Genomic DNA, 26,725 nt, shown 5'->3' on the forward strand with positions numbered 1-26,725 from the left:
CTCAAGCTTGTATCCAGTCCTACCCAGAGTACACCCATTGAAAGTAATGGCCTTCTTTGAGCATAGTTTCCTTGGATACAATCATAGTGTTGGGCTCACCACCCATGCATACTTGACCCATTTTCTCCGATAAAAATGGACTTGTTTAATTGGACTAGAGGTCTGCATTGTCTGTGATGGTGGCCAGTCTCATGTCACAAAGATGTTTGCAGACAGGACAGAATGATTGCCAACCTCTTATTTGTCCCCAGCAACTGGCAGTAGAGGTTTATCACCTTGGCACGTGTATATTTTCTTTCTGACTTTGACGGCAAATATCCCTTGATTACGTCCTCTGAAACATACTTAGCCTCGTAATCATCACTTTATTCTGTGACGGTGAATTTTGTTGGGTTGTTATTCTGGTGGAGGTGGGAGGGAGGTGTTCCGCCTGGCCTACTACACTGGAGGAATTAAATCTGAAATCTAAATATATGAATGACATGTTCTGGTATTAAACTGTTTGTCATTGAACTATGACCCTTATGTCCTTTATTTCCTAGCAGTAGAATATTACAACAGATAGTTAAATTATCATCCCCCAAGTACTTAGAAAAGCAACATTGACCCTGTATGAAGATAGGTTATGGTGCAACCATTATAAAATTAACTTACTTACTTGCTCTTATCTATCTATCTGAAGATAGTAGCATAAAGATATAAAACGAAAACACAAAATAACTTAATAAAACCCCAGGACTCACAACCGAGATTGTCTCTTGCCTCCTTAGCAACCTCAGCATTTTCTAGCTGGTCTGGGGCTAAGCCATTTGCAAAGTGTTTGCAGAGATGGCCTTATGTATTCATACAGTTCTGAATTTTTGTAAATTTTTTTTTAGATAGGTGGTGGAAATTGAAAGCTCACCTTCCCATTATGCATAGTTTGTTGGAGAGATTTCAGGAAGAAAAACAGAGTGCTCTTATCATAAGAACATAAGATGAGCTTTTGGATCAGACCAATGGCCCATCTAGTCCAGCATCCTGTTCTCACAGTTGCCAACCAGGGGCCCATGGCATGCCAGCAAGCAGAATTCAAGCGCAGGACCACTCTCCCCTCCTGTGATTTCCAGCCACTGGTATTCAGAAGCATTACTGCCTCAAACTGGAAGCAAAGCATAAAATCCTATTTTTAAAGATAGAAGTTCTCAGCATTGTGATGCTGTTCGTATATGTCATTCTTCAGCCTCTCATCTCTGCAGATACTTGCTAGAAGTATAAGGAACACTATAGTTAAACAAAACAAAAACAGCAAAAGATTGCTTAATACAGTGGTACCCCGGGTTACATACGCCTCAGGTTACAGACTCCACTAACCCAGTAATAGTGCCTCGGGTTAAGAACTTTGCTTCAGGATGACAACAGAAATCGTGCGGCGATGGCATGGCAGCAGCGGGAGGTCCCATTAGCTAAAGTGGTGCCTCAGGTTAAGAACAGTTTCAGGTTAAGAACAGACCTCCAGAATGAATTGAGTTCTTAACCCTAGGTATCACTGTAATTTTAAACAGAAAATGAATTTCTTGGCTAGAAAGCAAGTTTATTTTCAAATGCAAACTAGATAACAGCAGAAAAGTATGTGAGCTGTGAGAAGGTTCACCCCATGCATACTCCGAACAGCTTCTAACACATGCAGGGCAGCCACGTTGAGAGAGCAGTGGCATGATTGCTAATGCCTGCACTGTATCTTCCTTGGCTTCTCCCCCTCATGGCATTTACGCTGCCATTGGCAGGCAGTTTTAAAAACTTAATTGCTACTGGAATTTCTGAGGGAGCAGATAGTAAGAGAAGATTTTACTCCTCCTGCATTCTGTGGTGTCCTCTCCATCCACGTCCCCCAAGCCTGAAGTTCTGGGATAGTTTTTTGGTAGACAGGTTCTGCTCTATCTGTTCATGCCTCCTTGAGCCACTTTCGGAATCTAGGTGATGGGTGTGTCTGACCCCTCTAGAGAGGCAGGGCTCAACCCAGTGACTGACAGCTCTGAGATGGGTGGCATTAGAGGCACAGAGGAAGTGTTGGAGATGAAAGCAGGGCTGAAGAGGGAGGGAGGGCTTGGGGTTCCTGTCGCAGGGACAGGCAAGGCAAGGAGGTTGAGGGATCCTCCACTTGGCTCCTTCCCAGTATCCTCATTGTTGGCTCCCCCAAGTTGGGCACCCCCCCCCCAGGGTCCCTACAAACCAGCTACAGTGGTACCTCGGGTAACAGACGCTTCAGGTTACAGACTCCCTAACCCAGAAATAGTACCTCAGGTTAAGAACCTTACCTCAGGATGAGAACAGAAATTGTGCTCCAGTGGCGCGGCAGCAGCGGGAGGCCCCATTAGCTAAAGTGGTGCTTCAGGTTAAGAACAGTTTCAGGTTAAGAACGGACCTCCAGAACAAATTAAGTTCTTAACCCAAGGTACCACTGTACCTGCATTGTCCTGATTTGATCAGCCCATGACTGTGTGTGTGTGTGTGTGAGAGAGAGAGAGAGAGAGAGATGGTTCCACTCATCATTGGCATGTGACCCCCAATAAATTAATCACCAAGGAATGTTGACCTTGGACAGAAAAGAGTTCCTCACCTATGATGAGTGTAGCAAACTCAACAACACAAGAATATCTGTTTGCTAATATGAACAGAGACTATACAGTGGTCGTTTTTGCTGTGGTTAATTAAAAACATATGTGCTATTTTTGTCTTGGAACAAAGTCTTTAAAAGCCGAAGCTCTGTGGTTATGCTAGAACTAGCTCAAGAGTACAGTCTATGTAGGGATTTGTAGCTAACACTTTAATTATAATAAATATTGGAGTAAATTTGGCAAATATATCTTTGTCACATACATAGTTTCTGGGATAATTCTTTTTCTGTGAGCGACACCTTCGTGAAAAATCAGCCTTTTATTGTGAATTTTGTCAGCATTTTGACTAAAATAAGTTTATTGATTCTAAGAAACATTTATGTAAGGATAGGTTGCATATGACTATGGAGCACTGGTGATTATCAGAAGGCACATAATCTTTGCTTTCTAATTCTCACAAGTTTTACACATCAAGAGTAAGTTGGACATACCTTACAGATATAGTCTTGTATCTTTCAAGATAATGAAAACGACGAGTGAATGAAGCTTGTATATAAGTAAATTACTTGTACACTTCCTGCTCTGCTTTGTTTCCAACATTTCCCTCAGGACTCACTAGTCCCAGTCTTGACTTGTTCTGTGACCATGACTGCAGCAATAGCTGCACAGCATCTACACTGTTACCATTTGTCTCGCCCTCCTGATAAGGTTGTGTCTCTGCTGGTTCACCAGTGGAGCCAATTTGGTGCTCCCACCGGTGTGCCCATGCAGCAGTAACCATGCTGTCACCTTGTAAGCAGCTACTTTTAGGGGCTCTTAATATGGCTTTGTCCATCAGATAGAGCCGCTCCTATCTGGGTGGTTCTCTCAGTAGCAGAGCAAGGGCTAAAGCAAATGTAATATTGTGTGAGATAGGGATGGAGCAGAAGTTTTATTCAATTCTTATGTCTTATTCGGTTCTTAGCTGTGATACCTGCAGTTCAATGACTCTTGGGACACTGTTCTATGATTCTCATTTAAAGGCAGACCTACCTAATTTGCACTTTTCAAACTGAAGCAGAGCCATCTTTTAAAATTCTGGGACTTTCTGAATGCAGAACACAGGCTGTACCATTGAGCTACTGCCCCTCTGATTGGATTCTCCCTTTTCAATTACTTCTGTTATACTATGGAAAAATAAAAACCAGCAGGAGATCTTGTCAAGTATTCTTTGGCCCTAACATTATGCTAGGATGCTTTTTAAAGAAAGTTGTAGCCATAAGCATATGTGTCAGGGAACTGACATCAGAGCGAGAGGCGGAGGCAGGGCTCCAGAGCGATGCCGGAGAGGGGACCAGCTGGGGGGAAGGAATTCAGCGTAACACCAATAGAGAAGAGAGGGAGATGGAGGAATTGGTGACAGGGCTCCAAGACCCTTCACCCGAATCTAGTGGAGAGAGCGCTGGCACGCCCCTGCCTTCCCCTCACTTGTGCAGACGCGTTCCGCGCAGGGAATATAGGAGGAGACTTGGGGTCAAGCAGCTTTTATGCTGGAAGAGGTTCAAGAAACGCCCACTGACGGATTCTGCAAGTGACTAACAGGTCACGGAGGGCGAGCTCTAACCCTAAACATGGTTGAGCAAACAAACTGACCAAACTGAAGGCAATTTACGCACAAGTAACCCCCTCACAACCATTACAATATGCTTCTCTCTTTTTTGGAATTGACATTGGCCTAATTCAGTGATGGCCAAACTTGGCCCTCCAGATATTTTTGGACTACAACTCCCATCATCCCTAGCTAACAGGACCAGTGGTCAGGGATATGATGGGAATTGTAGTCCCAAAACAGCTGGAGGGCCAAGTTTGGCCATCACTGGCCTAATTCATGCACCACATTAAGTATAGTAAAAACAAATGGTCATTTCATGTGAGTGTGCAGTCTGCTGCTGGAACACATTTGTTCTACTCTGGACCCTACTCTTGTTGTCTTGGCTTGTTGTGTCTGAAGCCAGGCAGACTCACAAACCAAAAGTGATAACCCAACGGTTTGATGGAAACAAACCAAGAGCCTGGATTTGGATTGTTGTGACAAACCAGACTCTGGCTTGTTTCTGGCAGCGCAGCAGAAGCAGAGCAGTAACTTTTCAGAAGCATGTACATTAAGATACAGTTTGTTCTTGATTTAATATGATGTGCAAACCAGTCCATTTCTCTCATGCATTATGTCAAAAACCAACTAATGTAACTGAGACAGAAGTAGAAATGCAAAAGTAGAAATGCGAGTCAGGGATCAGAATTACAAACTGTTCTGGTACTTTTTCTAAAGGATCAGTTTAGAGGGGTTTCTGGATGTACAGGCAGCTGCAATATCTAGGAATGCCTTTTCCCAGTTTTGGGTAGCGTACTAGTTCACACATTCCTGAAGAAAGCAGATCATACATTGTTACACAGCCATTAATCATATCCATATTAGATTACGGAAACACACTACATGTGGGGTTGTCCTTGAAAAGTGTTCAAAAACTCCAGCTGGTACAAAACGTTTTGGTCAGAATAATTTCTACTGCTCACTTTCCTGACCATATTACTTTGGTCTTGCTTAAATTACACTGGCTTCCACTTTGTTTCTTGCTCCAATTCAAGGTACTTGTTATTACCTACTTTGGGCTGCCTTTGAAGATGACCTGGAAACTTCAGTTGGTCTAAAACGCAGCAGCCAGATTACTGGCTCAGTTTCCATTTGGAGCTTATAAACCCTATTTTAGAACAGCTGCATTGATTGCCTGTTTCCTGGCCCAGTTTAAGATGCTCATGCTAATGTTTAAACCCCTAAATAACTTAGGTCCCAATAGCTGAAAGATGGCCTCTTTCCCTACAGATCTTCTTGGATTTTAAGTGGTTCATATGCCCTCAAAATCTTGGGGGTTGTTAGCCCAGGAGAGAAGATTCTCTCTAGCATCCCTGAAATTGTGGAATTTCTGGCTAGAATAGGTGCATCTGTTACACAGTGTATATCATGGCTGAAGATGCACCTATTTGCCCTGGCCTTTGACACTATTATATATGATTTTAGAAAGCAATTTACAATTATATGAAGGCATACTTCCCCATAAAATACAATATAAAACCCTGTAAACGTTTAAAACATAAACTTCAATATATTTTTGTTATTTATAGTTCAGTTATTATGCAGGTATTTTGCCTCTTACAGTGCCCAGTAGTATGAAACCATAAAAGTGCCACAGGCTGAATCTTACATTTTATATAAAAGTTGTAACGTTTTGTCACTCAAAAATTTAGACATTGATAAGCATCCATTAGACCAGAAGCTTTTAATTTTTCTTGACAAGTTATTTCTGCAACTAAGAAGTTCTGTTTTTCGCCAAGGTTCTTTGGAAAAATGTTGATGATACCCTCATACATTTTTGCAGGTTGTTGTGTCAAAATGCAGAGGGTTAAAGATTTATTTCGGGGATATTGGATTTGCCTGGAGGCAGAGATACTCTGAAACTTAGTTTTCCTCTTTTATTTTGAGTTCATAATGTATTTATTAAGTAAATAATAGCAAGTCTTGTTGTGCAGTACAGAAGCTTTAATAAAAATAGTAATTGACATTGAAACTTGGCAGTTGTGTTATTGAGAAGCAAATACATTTTGAAGGTCCCACAGATAAGCTTTTATATTATTTCCACGGTGTTTTTTCAGATACCAGCCTACTTAAACAAGAATAAGTTTATTGATTGATATATTAAGAGATTATGCCCTGTCCTTGAAGCACATTATCATGATTACCTCCAATAAAATACTAAAACTATGCAATAGCTAACACATATCAAGAAGACATTGATTGCACAATCTAAACAAATTTAAGCATTTATCCCAATGTTTTAAATAGAAGAAATTAAGTATTTGTTGAAAGCTGTAACCTTATGTCCACTTCTCTAGGAATAAGCTCCAGTCATCTTATTGAGACTTCCTTTTGAGTTTGCATGTATGAGATTGTGTTGTGACTCACCCTTTCAAATCAACACTTGTGAAAACCTTGGATTTGGATTTCCCTTATACTTGAGGGGCATTTCTGTTTTGATCCAAGTGTGACATGAGAGATAGGCTGGAAGTAAGAGAGAAGACATTAACTGGTGTGATTTGATCACAAGGATCATCAGTATATCCTTTTGCTTTCTTCTAGTATTCTTCTAACATTTTGGCTAGTGGAAATATGGGTTTATCATGTCTGCACAAGATGAAGGATTTGGGGTCTCACATTTTAATTCTTCATTTCCTGGAGTAGTAATGCTATACCAGCAACTGAGGATGGGTGACTATGTTAATTTTTGGCTTCTTCTTCTTCGTCTTCTTCTTCTTCTTCTTCTTCTTTTTTTTTGCAATATTCAGTTTGATTCTTCACATTTTCAAATCAGGTTGTGATTTTTAAAATGCAAATTTCTCCTAATATACAATTTTTTGCATGGATTCTTTTTAACATGCATTTTTTTTGCAAAGTATTTCTATTTTCCACTAATAAATGCATTTATATGCACACTGTACACCACTGTAGGGATATTTTACATATTACACGGCTGGAGAACAATATTGCAAACATTGGAGATGTGAATTGTGGAGGATGGCTGTGTTATAGTTTGCATATTATTTCAAAAAGTGTGAATTGGGAAAATTTGCTTTTAAATGCAAACTGAGTCCATTTTCTCCCACATCCCTATCAGCCACAAAGGAAGAATCAAGAAGCTGCCAAAGTGTGTGGCACAAAAAGTTAGGAGTATATCTCACCACCTAATTTATTGGAATCTGAAGACTTGGGGGGGGGGGAGGAATCAAGAATACAATCTCCCAGTGCAATATTATTGGCAAAGTTCATTTCAGCTTTTTAGAAGTATAGTCGGAGTGAGACCTCTATGATGCCAGGTGTTGTATAAACAAGAAGGGAGTTTGTTTGTTTGTTTGTTTGTTTGTTTGTTTGTTTGTAAAAGGAGCATGCAAGGGACCACAGTTCGGCAGTTGACACTACTAAAGTCATGATGGGTGGAACTAATACCCCTAGATTGAGTTTATCATATTAACTTAATTACTTAGTGTGTGTTTAAAATACTTGATTAATTGGACATGGGTTTTCTGTCTATTAGCTGTAACTTGGACTGAATTAATATAGGGATTCAGACTGGATTCAGATAATCAAGAAAGGAGTATAACTGTAGATTCAGGTAGGTAGCCGTGTTGGTCTGACACAGTCAGAATATATAAATAATAATAATAATAATAAAAATTGTGTCCAGTAGCACCTTAGAGACCAACTAAGTTTGTTCTTGGTATAAGCTTTCGTGTGCATGCACACAAAAGCTTATACCAAGAACAAACTTAGTTGGTCTCTTAAGGTGCTACTGGACAATTTTTTATATATTTTAAAAAATATTTTGTAGTATAACTGTGTTTTGTATTTTGTTTTAGATGCATAGACTAGCTACCATAATCTGTCGGCAACAAGTCAGGTTCTGAAACATGGATGCTATACATGCTGTAGTTTGCAATTGCAGAATAGAGCACAGTGTTGAAAATAATTATTTTAAAGGAGTGCGTTTCTACAAGTCTTAAGTTTGCAATGGGTCCTCTCTGGCACTTTGTTGTGACATGCAAAAGCATGTTGGAATGATAATGAAAGAATTGCCTTTGACAACAGAATGCTGCATTATTTATCAGTGTTTATTTTATGAAATAATTTTCTAAGTCTGTTCATTAATTAACATTTAGAAATAATATGAAATTATAGTTAATGAATTTTTGATAAGTTGTATTTTACCACAGCGACTTTCTTTGCCATTATAAACTTTCACAGTCCCTTTGAGTATTTCCCCTCCCTTTTAGTTTCAGAACCCATCCAACAAATTTGAAAGTGATTCTATTTTATTACCATATTTCCCAGTTTCCTTTGCTCACTTAGAAATTGCTAGTTTGTGAATGCTGGTCAAACTTGTTTAAATAATTTGGGTGTTTTTGTTTTTTTTAACTTTTGTTGCTCATTCAAACATATTTTCCTATTGAAAATAGATGTTTTCATGTACATGCACTAGTCAGATTGGGATTTAAAAGATTTTATTTCTACAATGTGAGGTTCTTTCCAGTTCAATACCCAGATGTTGTTTGACATCTGGGAATATTAACATTTTTTAAGAAAATGAACATTTCCCTGTATTGATCAGAGGCAGTGGGAGTTGTAGTCCAATAACGTCTGGAATAAGCCACGTTGGCAACCTCTTCTTTAGGCTTTGGGGCAACTGAGTTTAGAAGCTACAATAAAAGTTATTGTAATTTAAGTTGTCCTTGTTGATACCACCACTTTGCCAAATAAGTGGAGATAATGGGAAGAGGGAATGTAAACAGAAGAGGCAAGAGTAACAGGGTGGATATAGTGTAACAGGGAGAACCACCTATCCACCTGCCATTATACTATTGCAAGTGATTGTTCCTCAAGCCACTCTTCCCTTGCAGGGATCCAGACATATAGTTGTATATCCTGTGAGATTTCAGGCATATTTCCAATGGTGTGTTGTCTCTGAAAGATTCCATCTACTGCAAAGTTTACGGCAGTGCCCCAATTCAGCTCCACCAAGCCCTAAACGGCCTCGCTCCTGTATACCTGAAGGAGCGTCTCCATCCCCATTGTTCAGCCCAGACACTGAGATACAGCACCGAGGGCCTTCTGGAGGTTCCCTCATTGCGAGAAGTGAGGTTACAGGAAACCAGACAGAGGGCCTTCTCGGTAGTGGCGCCCGCCCTGTGGAACACCCTCCCTTCAGATGTGAAGGAAATAAGCAGCTATCTTCTCTTTAAAAGACATCTGAAGGCAGCCCTGTTTAGGGAAGTTTTTAATATTTAATTCTGTATTGTTTTTAACACTTGGTTAGAAGCCGCCCAGAGTGGCTGGGGAAACTCAGCCAGATGGGTGGGGTATAAATAATAAAATATTATTATTTTATTATTATTACATCTAGGTTTGGAAACTCCAATATGCACATGTTGCTTGTGCATCCTGAAGGCTTTCTTGATAACTTAAATAGAGAGGGATGGGCTCTACCAAGTGTGCAACATGATGTACGGGAATAGGAAAGCCCACTTTTCAGGAGCTCTATGTGTGTCTGGGTGTTAGGCTTTGAATTACAATATTTTGGTCTGGGGAGAGCTTAATGCTCTGTGGAACAGCATGCTGCATCTGCCCCACCATTTTATTGCTGAGCGTTGTTTGAAGAAAAGGGAAGGGTGTTCCAGGAAAGGGCAGAGATTTAGAGGCTAATGCTTAGGTGCAGCACTTGCATAAGGCAAATGGAGCTCCATTTCCTCTTCTCACCTTTTAGTCCAAACTTTTTGTTGATGGTCAGGGGATAGGAGAGGAACAGCTTTATGTTCTGCACAGATAGCTCTTTAAACATGGGTCAAAAAGTGGCAACTCTACATGAAGTATATACAGGCTGACTGTTGACTTGTCTGTCTTATTTAAAGGAATGCGGATTTTTGCTTCTTGAATTGTTTTGCTGGTCCACAGCGTCCATCAGTATTTAGATTTGAAATCTGCTTGATGCAACTGTGTGCGCACTGTGTAGTGGGGGGGGGGATATGTTCACTTGAATTGGGACTCTAGAATACAAATGGAGATTTAAGGTTTGAAATGTGGGTGGGAGCAGGGGGGGAATGTTGCTTTAGCAGCCGCTCATATTGCCATAGCCTTTTTCTGAATCTTCCATGTTCCATGAACATACAGTTGTAGGAGGAAGAGCCAAGGCAGAAATTTCCTGAATGGCTATGAGAGACCTGGGAGACCTGTTTCCTGCCTTTCAGGCCTTTTCTTACCTGACTTGGGAGGGTGAAGCTGCTGAACAGACTCTTGGGCTGGGCTTTTGTTTGGGGGGCGTTTTCTGTTGAGGGAGGTTCTTGCTGTTGGCTTTGTCTTTATTTTAGATCTTGTTCTGATTTATGTGGAAATTATTCACGTTGGTTATGTATTTCGGTTGTGTACTGGCAGTAAGATGGAGCCAATACCTCGATCTTCTACATCAGTGGCTCCCAACACAAACACCACCACCACCACCAAGAAATGGCTTGAAAATTACTGAGGGTCTTGGTGGAGCACTTAATGCTTTTTATGCCTGTTGCAGCTATTATAATGTGCACTGCTAGATCATATATGTCCAGTGCCTTTGCTATACCTGTTGCACTGTATAGGCATCTCCCCACTTGCACATGATCAGCACATGTGTGACTGCTGACACATGCGTTGTTTTCAGTGCCAAAAGGGGGGTGGGGGCAGAGTGGACTTGCGCATGTCCAGGAACAGACTCCCCTGCATAACCAGGATTTCTCTGTAGTCCATGAAGTTGTGGCCCAATTTAATCCAATAACAGTTTATGTCTCTCATTATTTGCCACCTGCTCCTGCACCGCCAGCTCCACTGTGCTTAGGTCTGCAAAGTGGTCTTTACAAATTGGTTCTCAGAACTGCACTTTGAGATATATGTGCTTCCTGTGTTTATATCTAGAATACTAAAGCAAAGATTGCATTCCAGAAATTCAAAAACCAACATCGAGTTAAACACCGAGAATAATCGTATTTTGATTTTTCCAGCACTCTTAGAATTTGAAGCAGAGTATTAAGCAGTAGGCTAAATCCCCCCTTACTTCCACAACTTCCAATATCATGTATGTGGTCTTTCTGAAACAAGAAAGCTCTTGAGAAAAGCTTTTGATTACAAGTGGCGCATGAAACAAAATACTGCAATGTGGAGTGCTTCTGCCTAAGATCACAGCCAGCTGTGCCCTCAGCCAGTTTCAGCCCCTTCCCCTTTTCCATCCTCGCCCTGCCAGTCAGCATTCCATACCTGCTGAGCCATTGACATTAGGCAATGTTATTTGCATGAATGGTGTTGCTTTGGCTGCGTAACAGTTGGCAGGTTGAGAATGAGTTTGCCATAACTATACATTGGTCTCCGCCCCTGCGAGGCAGCTTGCCCACCTGCCCAAGTCCCTTGCCCAGTGCTTCCCAAGCATCTCAACAGCCAGCTGGTTGCCAGGCACTTGGAATGACAGTGTAAGGGTTTGTGCCAGCCCTGTGCTTGGCATTTTCCAAGTGCTGAACACACGGCTGGCAGAGCTACTTTCTGCAAGGATCAGCTGTGCTAGAGTTTCCTACAGGGAACTAGTTTGCATATTTTATCCGGCAGACTTGAAGACATTGCCCACCAGCTGGTAGGTGGTGACTTCAACCCTGCTTTGTGCATATACTGGCTGCATGATAAAGTTCCCCACAGGGAACTCAGTCACACAGCTGGCCCAATTGTGCCTCTGCCCCACACCTGATGTCACATATGATATCATATTAGGCAGGTGTGTATATTTTGGAGGGGCAGATTGGGACCCATGCCTTGCCTAACTTCCCCACCCCTGTGTCTTTACTTTTTCTACCAAGTCTGCAAGTCCCCCCCAAACAGACCCTAAGATAGTTTTTCTGAGGCTTGTAAGAAAATTGTTCTCCTAGCCATTTTTGCAAGTGTCATCTTCCTGATGGTAGTTCTGTATTTCAAAAGATGCAGTGAACCTTCCTGTAAAGTGGCCGTCCAGTTCAAAGGGTAACCATCCATTAATGACTAAGGATTCCTTGGGAAGCCAATAAGTATTATGATTTTTCTCCTACTCCTATGCATCAAGAAGATTCTGATGCGGCAAAGGATGTGTCTATGCATGCATCAAAAGATGATGATGACACAGCTGTGGCTTCCTGCTTCCTAACATTTGCAGTCCTGGTGAATATTTGTGAGAATTTCACATAAGGCAGCATGCACCTTACATTCACAAACCTGTCTATGAACAAATACAATTTGTTAATTGGTTGTTGCAGAGTAGTTTGTGTCATCAATAGTTTGCCCCCAATTATTTTATGTTCCTTTTGCACAATATCTTGCTTAATTAAAGCCTAACTAATTTCCTTTCATTTATTCATATGTAAAATTTATTTCTGAACTTTCATTACTATTGGCCTTATGTAAGAAGACAACTCTGAAATCTGTAGCATTTGAAAATTGTAGGTTATGCTCAGAACCATGTTTTTGCTTTTTCTCTTCTAGGATAAGAATAGAAATGTTAAATGCATCAGTTTGCTTTCGTAACTCACTATGGCATACCCAATAATAGTGTGATGGAACAGTGAGAGATTGTTCTCAGAAATAAAGTTAAAGCATCTTTAGGACCAGGTGGGGACACTAGGTCTAGAGGTGGTAGCTCTCCATTTGAATCGTTTTAAGACTCTGAAAGAGGGCACAACTTTTCTGCCCTCCTCTTTCAGTTCCTTTGCTCATCTTTGTCTCATATCGGCTGTGGAAGATAGGACACAGGTTTTGCACAGTTGGTAAAAGGAAGTAACGATAGCATTTCCCTTATTCCAATCCCCACCTCTTTCAAGTTAATAAAAGCAAACATCCCTAGATCACAATCAGCATAAGTGTATGATAGAAGATTCAGGACAGACAACAAGAAGTACTTTTTCACGCCGGCTATTTTATTCAGACGGCTAGTGCACACATGTCTTGCTTGCATAGCTCCCAGAGGCTTCTGGATGGCCACTGGGAAACAGAATTCTGAGCTAGGTAGGCCTTTGGTCTGATCTAGCAGGTAATTTCTTATGTCTTAATGAATCATGTTGAATAATTCTGTATGATTTTAAAGCTCACGTAGCCTTAAAAGAAGAGAAGTTGGCTTAATAAGAGTTTACATTCCTTATCTTGTACCCCCTTTTTAAACAAACAAACAAAATGAAGAGGTTCTTCCGGTTTCAGCTAAAGTGGGGCTGTTTACTTGTGCAGCATTAGCTCAAATATATAAGTATTTGCAGTTTCAGGCCTTTAGTGTAAGAATAAATCAAAAGAAGCCCTTGGTGATAAATGTAACTGAAGAATCCAGGCCTTTCAGTGATACAAGTAAGTGTGTTTGGTAGAGACTTGAGAGGTTATTGCTTCAAGCTGATCACAGTCACATCTTTCTGTAGCTTGAATGCCCTAGTTAAACCTGTCACAGCGCTGGGTGTTGCAGTAATTAAATAGCTAATGTATTTTTACCTTTTCAGTTTCTACCTCTATATGGGACTCTTCCACTTAAACGGAACTATGATTTTAATCATAGTCATTATACCTTAAATCAATTAAATTGGTGTGGTGTAAATACACATTTGTGAAAAAGGTTACACCAGGAAAAGAGAAATTAGCTTTTCATTAACAAAAAAAGGAGGAGAAAAAATAGACGGGGAGGTTTTATTTGCCTCTGCATCTTAGTATGTGCTCTCTGCCAAAGACTAGCATGACCTACTTTACAACAATAGCAGAAGAATCAAGCTGGGTTTTTTTGTTAACTGTCTTAAATTGGCCATGAATGCTACCTACGTATTCATTTGTAAGTATCTTTTTAAAAATAGCAACTGTATCTCAGACTTTTAAGATGGTATTTCCCTCCCTTTTCCTTTCTGTTCTAGATAATTAGCACCATGGAGCCTCAGGTGTCAAATGGCCCAACATCCAATACAACCAATGGACCTGCCAGTAACAGTAGGAACTGCCCTTCCCCTATGCAGACGGGGGCTGCTACAGATGACAGCAAAACAAACCTCATAGTCAACTATTTACCCCAGAATATGACCCAGGAAGAGTTCAGGAGCCTTTTTGGGAGCATTGGTGAAATAGAGTCCTGCAAGCTTGTGAGAGACAAAATTACAGGTAAAGTGCTTCATTGTTTTCTTATTTCTTGAGATTGGGACTTGCATGCCGTGGGCTTCTTTTTCTTTGGCTTCTGACAAGGTCTTTACAAGTTGCCAAAGTTTACTACATCTTTTTAATAGAAATACTACATTGCCCAGCAATATAGAAATCACGTGTCCATGTTTCATTACGATACTTCCCTCAGTCATCCAACACCAGTGGCATGAGTTATGCTAGATATTCTGAAGAAGAGCAAATCGCACAAGCGCCTGTGTGTGAAATTACAGAATAAGGAAGCTGAGATGCCTTAGAGGTAGATGAAAGTACTATCATCCATATGACCAGGCATTAACCATAGCTTTGATGTAACACACAAGGAGGGGCGCTGCTGCACACCTCACCTCCAGGCTACACTGCTACTTACCAAGGGGGTGAGGGGTAAGACAGTGGGGATGTCAGCAATATGTGGATATAGCGGTGGAGCCAGTCCAGCCCTCCCACCAACACGCCTACAGACTGCCTGATGAATACATATAGATGCTTACTGTGAATGTAGTACCTTGAGGCCTAGGTGGTGGAAGTAGATGCAGGGGTTCTCATGGGGACTGAATTACTAAATCAACACAGGAAGGGCTGGAACCATGGAGGTGAACCTGTTTGCAAGTAGGTCACACAACTAACTCATAATTTCAGCTCCCTTTCAAAATTAGGACCATTTTAGTTTCTTTTACGGTAATCAAAATATGTATTCTCTTTTAAGTTATCATCCTGTTCCTCTCCCCTCCCCTCCACTTTATAAATAAAATATGGTTCTTAGGTTGGTTCAGTTTAGTTCATCGTTTTCTATAGACAGTTTGGTACAGCTTAGCTATAGTATGGTAATCAACGTTTTCCCAGTACCAGAAAGGTTGACTAAATTTGGTGTATTCTGGGCATAGTTAGTTGGGGTTAACAAGCTAGGGTTGCCCAATTAGCTTGGTAAAGCAGCTCATCTTGTTTGCTTCATTCGTTATTGAGAGGAGATGACTGCTGCCAAAATGTGCAGAGGAGTTTACAAACTTCCTGCTTTAATTTCTTTACTGATCCATTTATTTCATGGTAACAACAATAATATACAACACATTGTAAAGAAGCAAGCCTTGTAATCCAGAGGGTTTAGGAACTGTATTAGATTGACAGATGCAGGATCATGTGGTCAAGGATGAATGGTGTCTTGGGAGGGGCTGGTAAGTTAGGGAGGTTCAGGAGAGGGTTTGGTGAAAGAAGGGTATTATAAAATCAGCTGAAGCAGGAATGGATATGGCTTGAAGAACAGGGAAGACTTGTAGACATAGGGAACAGTGATGAAGGTTCAGGGGAAACACAGTAGACATTGGGAATAATGATGAGACTGCAGAAGGGAACAGTGGTGGCTCAGATGATCATGGAGAAGGCAAGACAATGCAGGTGAGAAGAGCTAGTTGAGAGTGCAGTAATTGAGAACATTTAAAAGTAAGAACTAGGAAGCATAGAACATGATAAGGAACCAATGTAAAGGCTTGAAGTGACACATTTTGACTTGGTTGAAGAGAGTAGAAGTGGCTAAAGAGGACTAGGAAAGGGGAAGTTTGGTTATCTAAGAGAGAGGTGACCAGAGAATGAAGAACAATTAGAGACTAAAGAGCTGTGTGTGGAATTTAGATGTGCACACTGGAGCTTAAACCTCCCTGTATCACATTTAATAGACCTGTACATCATTTCAAAACCCAATTCCAAAACTCATGAGACTCTCCAGAGTGTCACCCTATATATATACCGTGAAAAACTGAAGCTGGAGCCAAAAATTTATTGGGGTTATCCGTGGGAATCTCCATCCCAGCTATAAATAGGAAATTGAATACAGGACATTGAAAGAGATTTAGAGGCTGCTTGAGTGTAAGAAAAGAAAAAAAACCCAGAAGGAGTCAAGGAATAACTGGTATCTCAAAGAGTCACCAAAAATATCTGTATACAGTTAGTGGGAAAAGCAATGAGAATGAATATCATCTACCTGTAGACATGCTAACAAGAAGTAAGTAGAAAAGGCTGAAGGCAAGTAGATGAGAAAATTGAAGCAGGGCTGAAAAAACTCCAAAGGAGATGGGATGCAGGTAATGGAACTGAAGCTGATTCAGAGCTGGAAAAGCTGGAAAATAGAGACCAAAGAAGATCATCTGGAGGATTGGAGATAGAAATTTTAACTGGATTGTGTACACTTCTGCTTGGCTACAACATTTCCTGTGGGGTAAGGGGAAGTTTTATGTTATATGGAAGATGAATTTATGGGTCTAGTAGGTGAACAGTGCTCATTTGTATTTCTATTGAGATTCTGATGTTAAATGCTTCGTATATATTTTAGCAAATAAGCCCTGCCATATAATGTGCTGAATTCAAAAAAGTATAATATGCAGCACAAGCGGTATGGCACCTGGCCTTCTCATCAGCATCTTAGTGAAAGAACTGCATTTGTTAGTCGCTGTGCAGTTCTGTGGACAGAGAGATGGCTTGAGAAATCACATTGGTTGCAACATCAGCATCCTTCCTGATAGGATATTTACTTCTACATATATGAGCTATATATGAAATCTCACCCTTGTGAATGATACTTTGTTGGAAGGAACACAAGAAGCTGCTATATCTCAAATCAGACCATCGGTTCATCTAGCTTAGTATTGTCTACTAGGCAAAGTCAGAGATTGAGCTTTGGGATCTTTCGTGTGCATCTCAAGTGCTGTACCACTGAGCTGTGATGCTGTCACCAGCTGCACTACATTTCAGGCAATGCAGCAGTGGACAGAATAAATCTGAAGAGATTCAAGGTAGACTCAAGTTGCTAATTATTAAGTTGCATTGCTCTTCTTGATATAGTGAGCCTTCATAAGAATTTTGTTTTTTTGGTCCTTGTTGGCCCATGCTTATCCTGTCACAACTGTACTAAGAGCCAAGCAAGGTTCAGCTGGAGCTGGAGTTGCATGGTATCAATTAGGGGGCACTGAGCAACATTCTTGGGAGGCAATTCCATATAGCATGGAAAGCTCAAGATTCTGGAAGAGCCAGCAGGCATTGTTTTTGCAGGGGGCTGAGCTCATAATCTAAATGGCAAAGCAGCCTCATGAGCCCCAAGATCCATTCTCTTTGGCGAAGAGCCACCAGACAATGAATCGGGTAGAGCCTTTCACTCAAGCACATAGCTGTCAACTTTTCCCTTTTCTTGTGAGGAATCCTATTCAGAATAAGGGAATTTCCCTTAAAAAGGGGAAAACGTTGACAGCTATGCTCAAGCATTGCCTGCTAGTCTCCATGTGAGCGTTCTCTCTTCTCTGCCAGCAATTTAGAGGGAATGATAGGGCTGTAACTGAGGTCGTGGAGCTGTACATTTTCGTTCTCTTTTTGAGAGAATCCCCGGTCTTACAATGTTCTGCATTGCCTTAGATTTCATTCTGGCTTTGAGTCTGAAGTTCTTGAGGCAAGCACCTGCTGGCCTTTATCCATAGAGATCCCCTATACTTTGGGATTGCTGTCTGCAGTATCTGGAGATTGGGACATTCCAGGGCAGGTATTGACCCAGATTCCTGTACCCCAAAACTTGGTTTCTAGGATGCTGTTGAGTTATGGTTCAGTTTCATAAATTGTGACTGATTTGCATTACACAGTTTGACATGTTTGGGTAATATATTGATAGGTGTTGAAGGTATGTATTGATGGGTGCTTGAAGCATTCATGTAACTTCTTTCTTATGTCAAAACAACTTGCAGTGGCTTTTATGTTGGAATGGCCATGTGCATTCCCTTTGAGGAATTAGTTTATATTGTGGGTTTCACACCTGTACTATATGAAACTGTTCATATTTATAACCCACAGTATTTATAGTCTAGAGTGACTGGCATAATGAAAACCTCAGTACTTCCACTGCTACAAAGGAAGTAGATTTTAATAGGCTAACACTTAACATCCAAAATAATTTGATGATAAATTCAGGGTGTGTGCAGTTCTGATATTTTAGACAAGTATTTAAATGTCTATTGTAGGGCTGAATAAATCCCAAATATCTACCTGCTGGAGTACCTAAAATGGGGGTGCTAACACAACAGAATTTAAAATATTTTTCCAGCTTACAGTTAACTTAATAATAATGTTCAGAGTCTTCATGCTGGCTTTTAGGTAGGTAGACTTTAGAATCTGATTCATAATGTTGCGCATTGCTTTTGAATATGCTTTTAAACAAGCATATTCTTTTACAGAAAAAAATGCTAATTTGGTAGTATATCAAACCAAGTTGACTGGGAATGACAGCTTCTGAGACAGCCTTTAATTTGGACTTCAAAACCAAAATTGTAAACTTCAATTGTGTTTAGTAACTTCCTAGAGCAGGCATAAAATGCTAGTGATCTATATTTGCTATAACTTGGGACAAACTTTAATTGTGACAGTTTGCAATAGGAGAAATGCCTTAATTTCAGAGTTTTAAAATAATGAGCCCATAAGAAAAGGAAGGCAGGATAGGCCAAAGATGCTTATCATTGTTTGGCAGAGATGTTTAATAAAAGCATAACTTCTAGTTGTAAAGTGTGCTTATTAAATTCTTCATTTACACTACCTAATTAATTCTAGCATTTTAAATTAACACTGAAACTGGTCCCTGCTGTATCATTTCAAAGCTGCAGCATATTTTGCCCAATAACCCAGTTGTGAGTTTTAATCAGCTGCTCTTCCAAAACAAAAACAAAACGGTGGAACCTTGAGTCAGTGAACTATCTTGCACAGAGAAGGTACAATATCAGAAAGAGGAAATACTTTTCTCATTTGGGTAGGGGGGGTTTGAAACCTAGGGCTTTAAATTGAGACTTAATTGAAGCAAATTATTTTCCTAAATTATATTACTCTTCATGTATGATAAACAAGATATGATCCTTCCTACAGATAAGCAATAGTGCCAGAGTATTTTGGCCAATAATTAAAATACAAGTCAGTTTTCTGTGCATTCCTAAGAAGTATATTATGCCTGTTTTGATCTAGTTTCCTTATATTCAGGACTTTTTAATTTTTTCCATATAAACTTGTAGCAGCAGTAGCGAAGTAGTACCATCTTAACAATTGAAAACCTATGGAAGCCTTGTAGATAAACCCATGACCGTTGCTGGCCTGTAGTAAATAAATAGCCATAGCCTGCTGGAGGCTGGCAGAAGAGGGACAGACAGAAAGAAAGCTTCATCCTTCTGGTAATATTCCTTTCCCATTTTATACTGAACATATAGGAGATAGTTCTTTGTTCCGTGCTGGGCACAGAAGAGGAACAGAGTGCACCATTCCTCTGCTGTCAGTCCACTCAGTCACCTACATGTAATTCCTAGTTGCCTGTAACTACCAGGCTAGTGCTTAAACACAGGGCTGAGGCATGAATTAGAGGGGAAAATCTGTGTAACTGTGCACCTTACTTTCTCCAATAGCCTGTGTACATACTTGAATAATTTGAAACCAAGCATGGTGCTTAATGCACAGCATCCAGATAGGTCTCTTGTGTTGTTGTTGTTGTTTTAAATTAATTACAGCCATGGGGGAAGGGAGAGAATTGCTGAGGTCACAGTGCATGGATCCCTGACCTCTCTGGACATGGCACACATGCACACCTGAAAATCCTTCTTCCTCAGCATGGATATCAGGCTTAGAAAAAAATGTTCCAATAGGCACCGGTTTGCAGGGGGTTGTGGTGGGGAAGGTAGGGGTAAACTGCAACCCTAATAACATTGGGCTCCCGCAGCTGTACTTAATTTAAGAAAAACAAGAGACAGAGAGCTGTATGCTGCACATAAAAGTACAATGTGATTCTTTGTCTGGAGCTCAGCACCACTTGGTTCTCTCAAACCCTTGGGCAAAGTGGTATATCTGCTTTGGTTTTCATCTGGTTTCCTCAACTGTGGGGAAGAGCCCATTTTATTCTGAATGATGTAATGAAGTAGCTTCCATCAAGCAGTGGGTAGTTTTTTTTCTTTTTCTTTTTAAATGGTTTGAGTCGCTGGCCAGGACTCCGAGTCCTACTGTAAAGAGTTCTACAAGGACATTTTCCCATTATGTAAGTGGATGTTAGAATGCCACGAAGAGTCATTGTGAGGAATTAATCCATTTGTGTAAATTAAATTAAATAATTAACTGCATGGGAAAATAGATTATGAGTTCATGGTAGATAACTCAGTGAAAATACGTACTTAGTGAACTAGGAAATTTCCATGTTAGGGATGGAAGTTAATGCTACCTGTATTGTAGTGCTGCTGTTAATAATAATAATAATAATAATAATAATAATAATAATAATAATAATAATAATTTTATTATTTATACCCTACCCATATGGCTGAGTTTTCCCAGCCACTCTGGGTGGTTTGCAACACATATAAAAACATAATAAAGCGTCAAACATTAAAACAAATGGATGGTGTAGCTACATCTGGACTATTGTGTACAATATTATCTTAAAATTTATATTTAGTAATGTCGTCAAACCTCAAGAGAGAGAAGGAAATAAACAAGAACTATAAGGTTTTCATCACCTGCTTAAAAGTGAGCAAAGGTGAGGCAAGTCTCTCTGAAGGGAGTATTCCATAATTCAGATGCTGTGTTGAAAAATGCCTTTCCCTTGTCCCACCAACCAGATAAATGTCTGCCAGAAGGAGATCCAACGCAAAGGGGATGTTGTAGAACCAAAATTATCACGAGGGTTTCTAAAACACTTGGAAGCTTTTCACTTTAGAAATTATATCTAAGGAGGGGTTATGATAGAGGAGGCCTTTAAAGAATGCATGGAAGAAGTGAGTATATCTGATTTCTCATTCTCTGGTGTAATAATAGAGGTCAGAGTCACCCAGTTAAATTGATGAGCAGTGGAGTCAGGATGAGAAAAGGAAAGTCTCCTGGAATTTGCTGCTACAAGATACTGTGACTACCACTGGCTTTAATAGCTTTTAAGGGGAATTGAGACAAATTTCTTAGTGGCTGCTAACCATAATAACTAATTGGAACCTCCCTGTTTGGAGGCAGCGTAACTTTGAATACCAGTTGCCAGGGAGCAAAACAATTGGGGAGTGATGTCGCTTTTACTCTACTTGTAGATTTCACAAAGGCATCTGGCCACCTACTGTTAGATACATACCACTGGTCTGATCTAGCAGGCTGCTATTACATTCTTAACAGTGCCTGCCTTTTGCTGCACTATAGCCATGAAGCAGAAATTCAAAGAGACACTGAAATATGGATATGTTGGTTCTGTGAAGCTTAGAGTTACTAAATATGTTTTTAGCTTGGTGCATTATTTTTGCTACTTAATCCACTGTTGTTTTTTGGGGGGGAAGAGTTATTATTTCTTCAAATGTATCTGTTTGTGTGTGTGTCGTACACGTCTGTGTGTCATAAAATTCATTTACACAGACCATACAGTGTTCTACCATCATTTGGTAAATCATTGAACCCAATATTTGTAGTATGTCATTTAGCACCAAGAAGTAGAAAATAACATTTCTCTGATACCTGGATTTGTAAAATACGTTTGGTTGATATGATGTTTGCTCTGTCTGTTTCCAGGCATTGTCATTACATTTTTTTACCCATAATCCTGCTTTTCTCCCGCATAAGTTTTTTATTTTAGAAAAATATGCATTTAAATGTGCATTTTTTCTAACTATATGTATTTAAACATGTAGTTTGATAGGTTTAAACTGCATAGAACTATCCCAGTGTTAAGTGAAATATGAAATTGGGGTGGTGGTGATTAACACCTGATTTGCAGATTTGCAGAGAGTTAAAATATATTCCTGTAAGAGACCATTATTCATTGGTTGGATCTTGCCTCCATGGAACCAGACAAGCATGGCTAAAAGCATCTTCCTAGGAGGAGGGACACCTCCCCCAGCAGTTTCAGGGAGGCTTTAGGTTTCGTTATCAGTTATCAGAATCCAGCATTTTAACAAGAAGCACTCTTTCCTCTTCTCCCGTCTAACTCCTAGGGTACCAATACACCTTTGAAAGGCTACTTAACTTCCACTTATCCAGGGATTGGTAGTAGCCCATGGGTAGGCAAACTAAGGGCCAGGGGCCAGATCTGGCCCAATCACATTCTAAATCCGGCCCGTGGACGGTCCGGCAATCAGCGTGTTTTTACATGAGTAAAATGTGCCCTTTTATTTAAAATGCATCTCTGGGTTATTTGTGGGGCATAGGAATTCTTTCATTATTTTTTTCAAAATATAGTCTGGCCTCCCACTGTCTGAGGGACAGTGGACCGGCCCCCTGCTGAAAAAGTTTACTGACCCCTGTAGCCAGCCATGCCACATGCACTCCAACCTAATTCTGAATATTAAAAACCCAGTGCATTCAGTACAGTATTTGCGCAGAAATAAAACCGCTAGCACATTTGCAAAGCCCAGCCGGGTCCAGCATAGTTGCCCACAAGCTCTCTGCTACCTCCACCAACAAATAAAAATTCTGGGATGGTCACGTGTTTTACACCTTTTCAGTGTGCTAACAGGACAGACACCTTCACTGTTGTACTGCAGGGTCTGCTCCAGTCTCTAGGGCTTATCATGGTATTTGTGTCGAAATGTATTTTAAAAAATAAAAAAAATCTCCAGTAGCACCTTAGAGACCATTGGTCTCTAAGGTGCTACTTGATTTTATATATATATATAGAGAGAGAGAGAGACTGTGTCAGACCAACACAGCTACCTACCTGAATTTAGTATTTGTGTGTGCAGGATTTACTACCCTTCCTTAGGGTGTAGATTTTTTTTTTTTTATTTTTTTGCTGTTCTAATTTTCAGTGTTCTCATCGTGATGGGAGGAGGGGAAATTAATATTTTCAGAATTTCTGTACTTCGCTTGGAAAGAACAATCTGCCCACCCTGGATAGTCACATGAATCCTTCTCAAACAGATTGTGCTAATTGCTGCTTTGTTAGTGTTGGACTCATTTGCTGGTTTTGTAGTAACTTTTTTTGTTTGTTTGTTTCCTATCCACTTCTTGCTTCAAATACCTTTTCGTTTTGCTTTGAGTGCCGCTCTCCCTTGCGTTGCTTGAGATTGGTGGGATAGCCCTCCGCACAGGGGAAGAGGTATTTCATTCACAGGAAGAGGTTTCTAGCGGTGCTTAGACTCAGCTTTGTGGAAGTCTTTTAAGTGCCCTTCTAGTATTTGTTTTATCATTTTCGTTTAACGTGTGCCTTGTGTTTTGAGCAGATAAGATGATGTACCCTAACCTCTAATCAGAAAGAATCAGTGCAGTCCTCATTTAATTTATCAATTAATGCCATCAAGAAAACCTGGCTGTCAATTTGTTTCTAAGTTGTGCTGATAAAGCCTGTTATGACTCAGGACCCCATTTCCCACGCCCAACGATCAGCATCAGAGGCCTTATGTTTGTGTTCTGAATTGCGGCTGTTCAGACAGTGGCAACAAGGTAATCAGCCTTTTCAGTAGTAGCCCCTTTTCTATGGAATACTTTCCTAAAGGGGCTTGATTGAAAAGAGGATCTCTCTGTCACCTTTGCCTGCACCCTGTCATTTCACTGCCAGTTGCTCTGAATGGTCAGCTTTATTGAGGAAGAATACTTAAGACTTTGAACTGCTGTACACAGTCTTTTTTTCCTTGTCTTTTTTTAGAAGGGTAAGATTTGATGTGAACTAGCGGGAAGTGATTAAATGCCTCATTTTGAAATACAGATGGTTATCTCTCATGCTATCTTCTCCTCAGGGACTAGTTAGGAAATAGAAACTTGAATCCCTTTCAAATTGATCACTATTAGGCACATTACATGTGTCATTCCCCATCTCCCAATTTTGTAAACAAGATACTAGAAATACCAGATATTTGCCAAATACATGCACCTAGAAACTCACTTCTTTTTGTTTTTGGAAGTAATTAAACGTAGCTCTGATTGCATACCAGGTGTGCTCATAAGAATAAAATGTGTTATAAACGAGGACCAGGAAATATAAAAATACCCCTTTTATGGGTTTTTTTCTTCCCATTTGTAGATTTGCTAGAGATAGATTTTGTGCTCGTGCCAACCCCATATGGCCTTCACATACTGCTCGGCATATAGTGTTTCTAAGATTGGCATTTAACCAGTATAAAAAACAACCCAAAAAACCTTAGAGAAATATTACCAAATAATAGCCAAGTACTTAAACATTAATTTTCTACAACAGTATTAAATAAAAGTGAATGAAAATTCAGAAATTGCTGTCTTTAAAAGGATAGCAGACCCTTTCAGAAATTTCACTGAACCTCATGCTCCATGTACATGGAGACCTTTCAGATATAGTTGACTCAATGGCAGTCCTGAGCCATTGACAGTTGTAATCTGTTACCTTTTGGTCACAAAGTTCACTTTTTGAACTTGGGCTCTCCTTAGGAAATCCCGTTATCTTCCATATCCTCTCTGCCCATCCACCATCATTCACCCGTTGGGCAGATTAATGTGCAAAATTCCACATCTGCAGTTGCACATTAAAATCTGTGGACTGGAGATGAATAAGTATTCAGAAAGTTAAATTTTCCACTAGTTCTCCTCATTTGATTTCTCCCGACAGTTTTGAGGGCAGATGCCTATAGTTTAAAATGAACTGATTCTCTATTGTACCTAGCCACGCAAGAGGAATTGTTAGTGTCCTTTTTACTTAGCTCTATGAATTGGGTTCCTCAGCTGATTCTTCCCCCCTCTCCACCAACCAGCACAGCTTTAAAGGTTTTTCAAAGTGCTCCAAGTATGAGATCCTTTACAAATTTGAATTTGTAGATACAGCTTCCTGTGAATGTGTGAACCTGACAAGAGTCTTCCTGGACATAAAAAAATAAATTTCAGAAGCTACTTCTTTTTAAATTATTTTGCTGCTCTTTTTGGCTTTAGGTATCTTGTGAAGGTTTTCAAATAATGTATACTATAAAACAAGTATCTTGAAATACATCGATAGTTATTTGAGGTACTAACTTGGCTTGAGTTTAAGAAGGGTGGATTCTGGCAGGGGGGAAGTAGGGTTGGGGATTTGCCCTTTGGAGATCTATCCAAGGGTAATGTTTTATGAGTTTAATATATATTACCTAGGTTTGCCTTTAATTGATGTCTTGAGTAGGTGAATTGAAGTACAGGTATTACATTCCAAGGCACCATGCCCATCAGTGAAATCGCATATACTTGTACAGTGGTACCTCGGGTTAAGAACTTAATTCGTTCTGGAGGTCCGTTCTTAAACTGAAACTGTTCTTAACCTGAGGTATCACTTTAGCTAATGGGGCCTGCCGCCGTGCCGCCGGAGCACGATTTCTGTTCTCATCGTGAAGCAAACTTCTTAACCCGAGGTATTATTTCTGGGTTAGCGGAGTCTGTAACCTGAAGCATCTGTAAGCTGAAGCGTATGTAACCTGAGGTACCACTGTATCCCATTGAAAAAGCCTGCAAACAGCCCGTTATGTCCCCCTCCTTCATTCTACCCTTTTAGTGAAATTTTTATGGCATATCTGGGCTCAGCGCAATACATGTATTCACTGTCATGCACATACTGAACGTGCATAAACGGGGGTCTGCCTGTACTGAATACATCCTACTGGGTGCTTCTGAATTAAACTAGCTTCTTGAGCTTGCACCATTTTTTATTTTTAAAAAAAGAAGTAGGACTTTGCCCTTAAGAAGGCTGTCTTGAAACATGGTTCAAAATAACACCTCTTCAGTCCCAGTGGAGCTCACAATGAACCCTTTTAAAAGGCTGAAATCTGTCTGATCACTAGTTTGGAAGGGAAGACACCTTTTTTCTTTTGAACAACATCAGTGGAAGCTTAGCTTTTTAAGTGTGTTTCCATTTCCTAAGCAATGGATGCTAAGTGACAGAGAGGAGGACCCCACATGCAATGCCCATATTGCATATTCCATCTAAGGATATGTACATGGTTGCATGTCTGCTAGTATTGGGGATGAGAAGAAATCTCAGTGGTGGATTGCTTGGGTGGGGCATAAATGCTTGTCTACAAGGTAGTTTGTATTTTGTGAAATGGTTTTGATTTTGTCAAACAATCAAATTGCAAACACTTTTCTTAAAATCTAAGCACCAGAGGGTGAGATTACACCTAGCTCTATAGACTTCAAGAAAGCCAGGTGCTTGCACTTGGTTTTGTTCATGTTTCAAAATAAATGTGTCTTTTGCTGTTGCCCTCATTTTTTTTCCTATTAATTTCTGCAAATGCATCTTGCCCTTCCTACAAACATAAACACTGTTTTCCAAAACATGCACTGCTTAAAGTTCTGCAGTTTAATAATTTTTAATGACATCTAAATAGCAGTTTTATTTCTGTTAAGATGGTGTATTATTGATAGATGTGATTTCTCTTATCAGTTATTTTTAGGTATC

At 40.1% G+C, this 26,725-nt stretch overlaps 1 protein-coding gene across 7 annotated transcripts in view; it reads left to right on the forward strand.

Moving 5' to 3' along the window:
* The window catches only part of ELAVL4 (ELAV like RNA binding protein 4), a 94,234-nt gene that overhangs the window by 30,176 nt on the left and 37,333 nt on the right, over positions 1-26,725 (forward strand). For all 7 annotated transcript variants that reach the window (XM_081868286.1, XM_081868289.1, XM_081868285.1 and 4 more), the window contains exon 2: positions 14,100-14,340. In XM_081868286.1, the coding sequence (XP_081724412.1) occupies positions 14,100-14,340 (241 nt within the window). The remainder of the gene's footprint in view (positions 1-14,099; positions 14,341-26,725) is intronic.

Source organism: Podarcis erhardii (assembly GCF_964252035.2).
Source record: "Podarcis erhardii genome assembly, chromosome: 6".
NCBI lineage: Eukaryota > Metazoa > Chordata > Lepidosauria > Squamata > Lacertidae > Podarcis > Podarcis erhardii.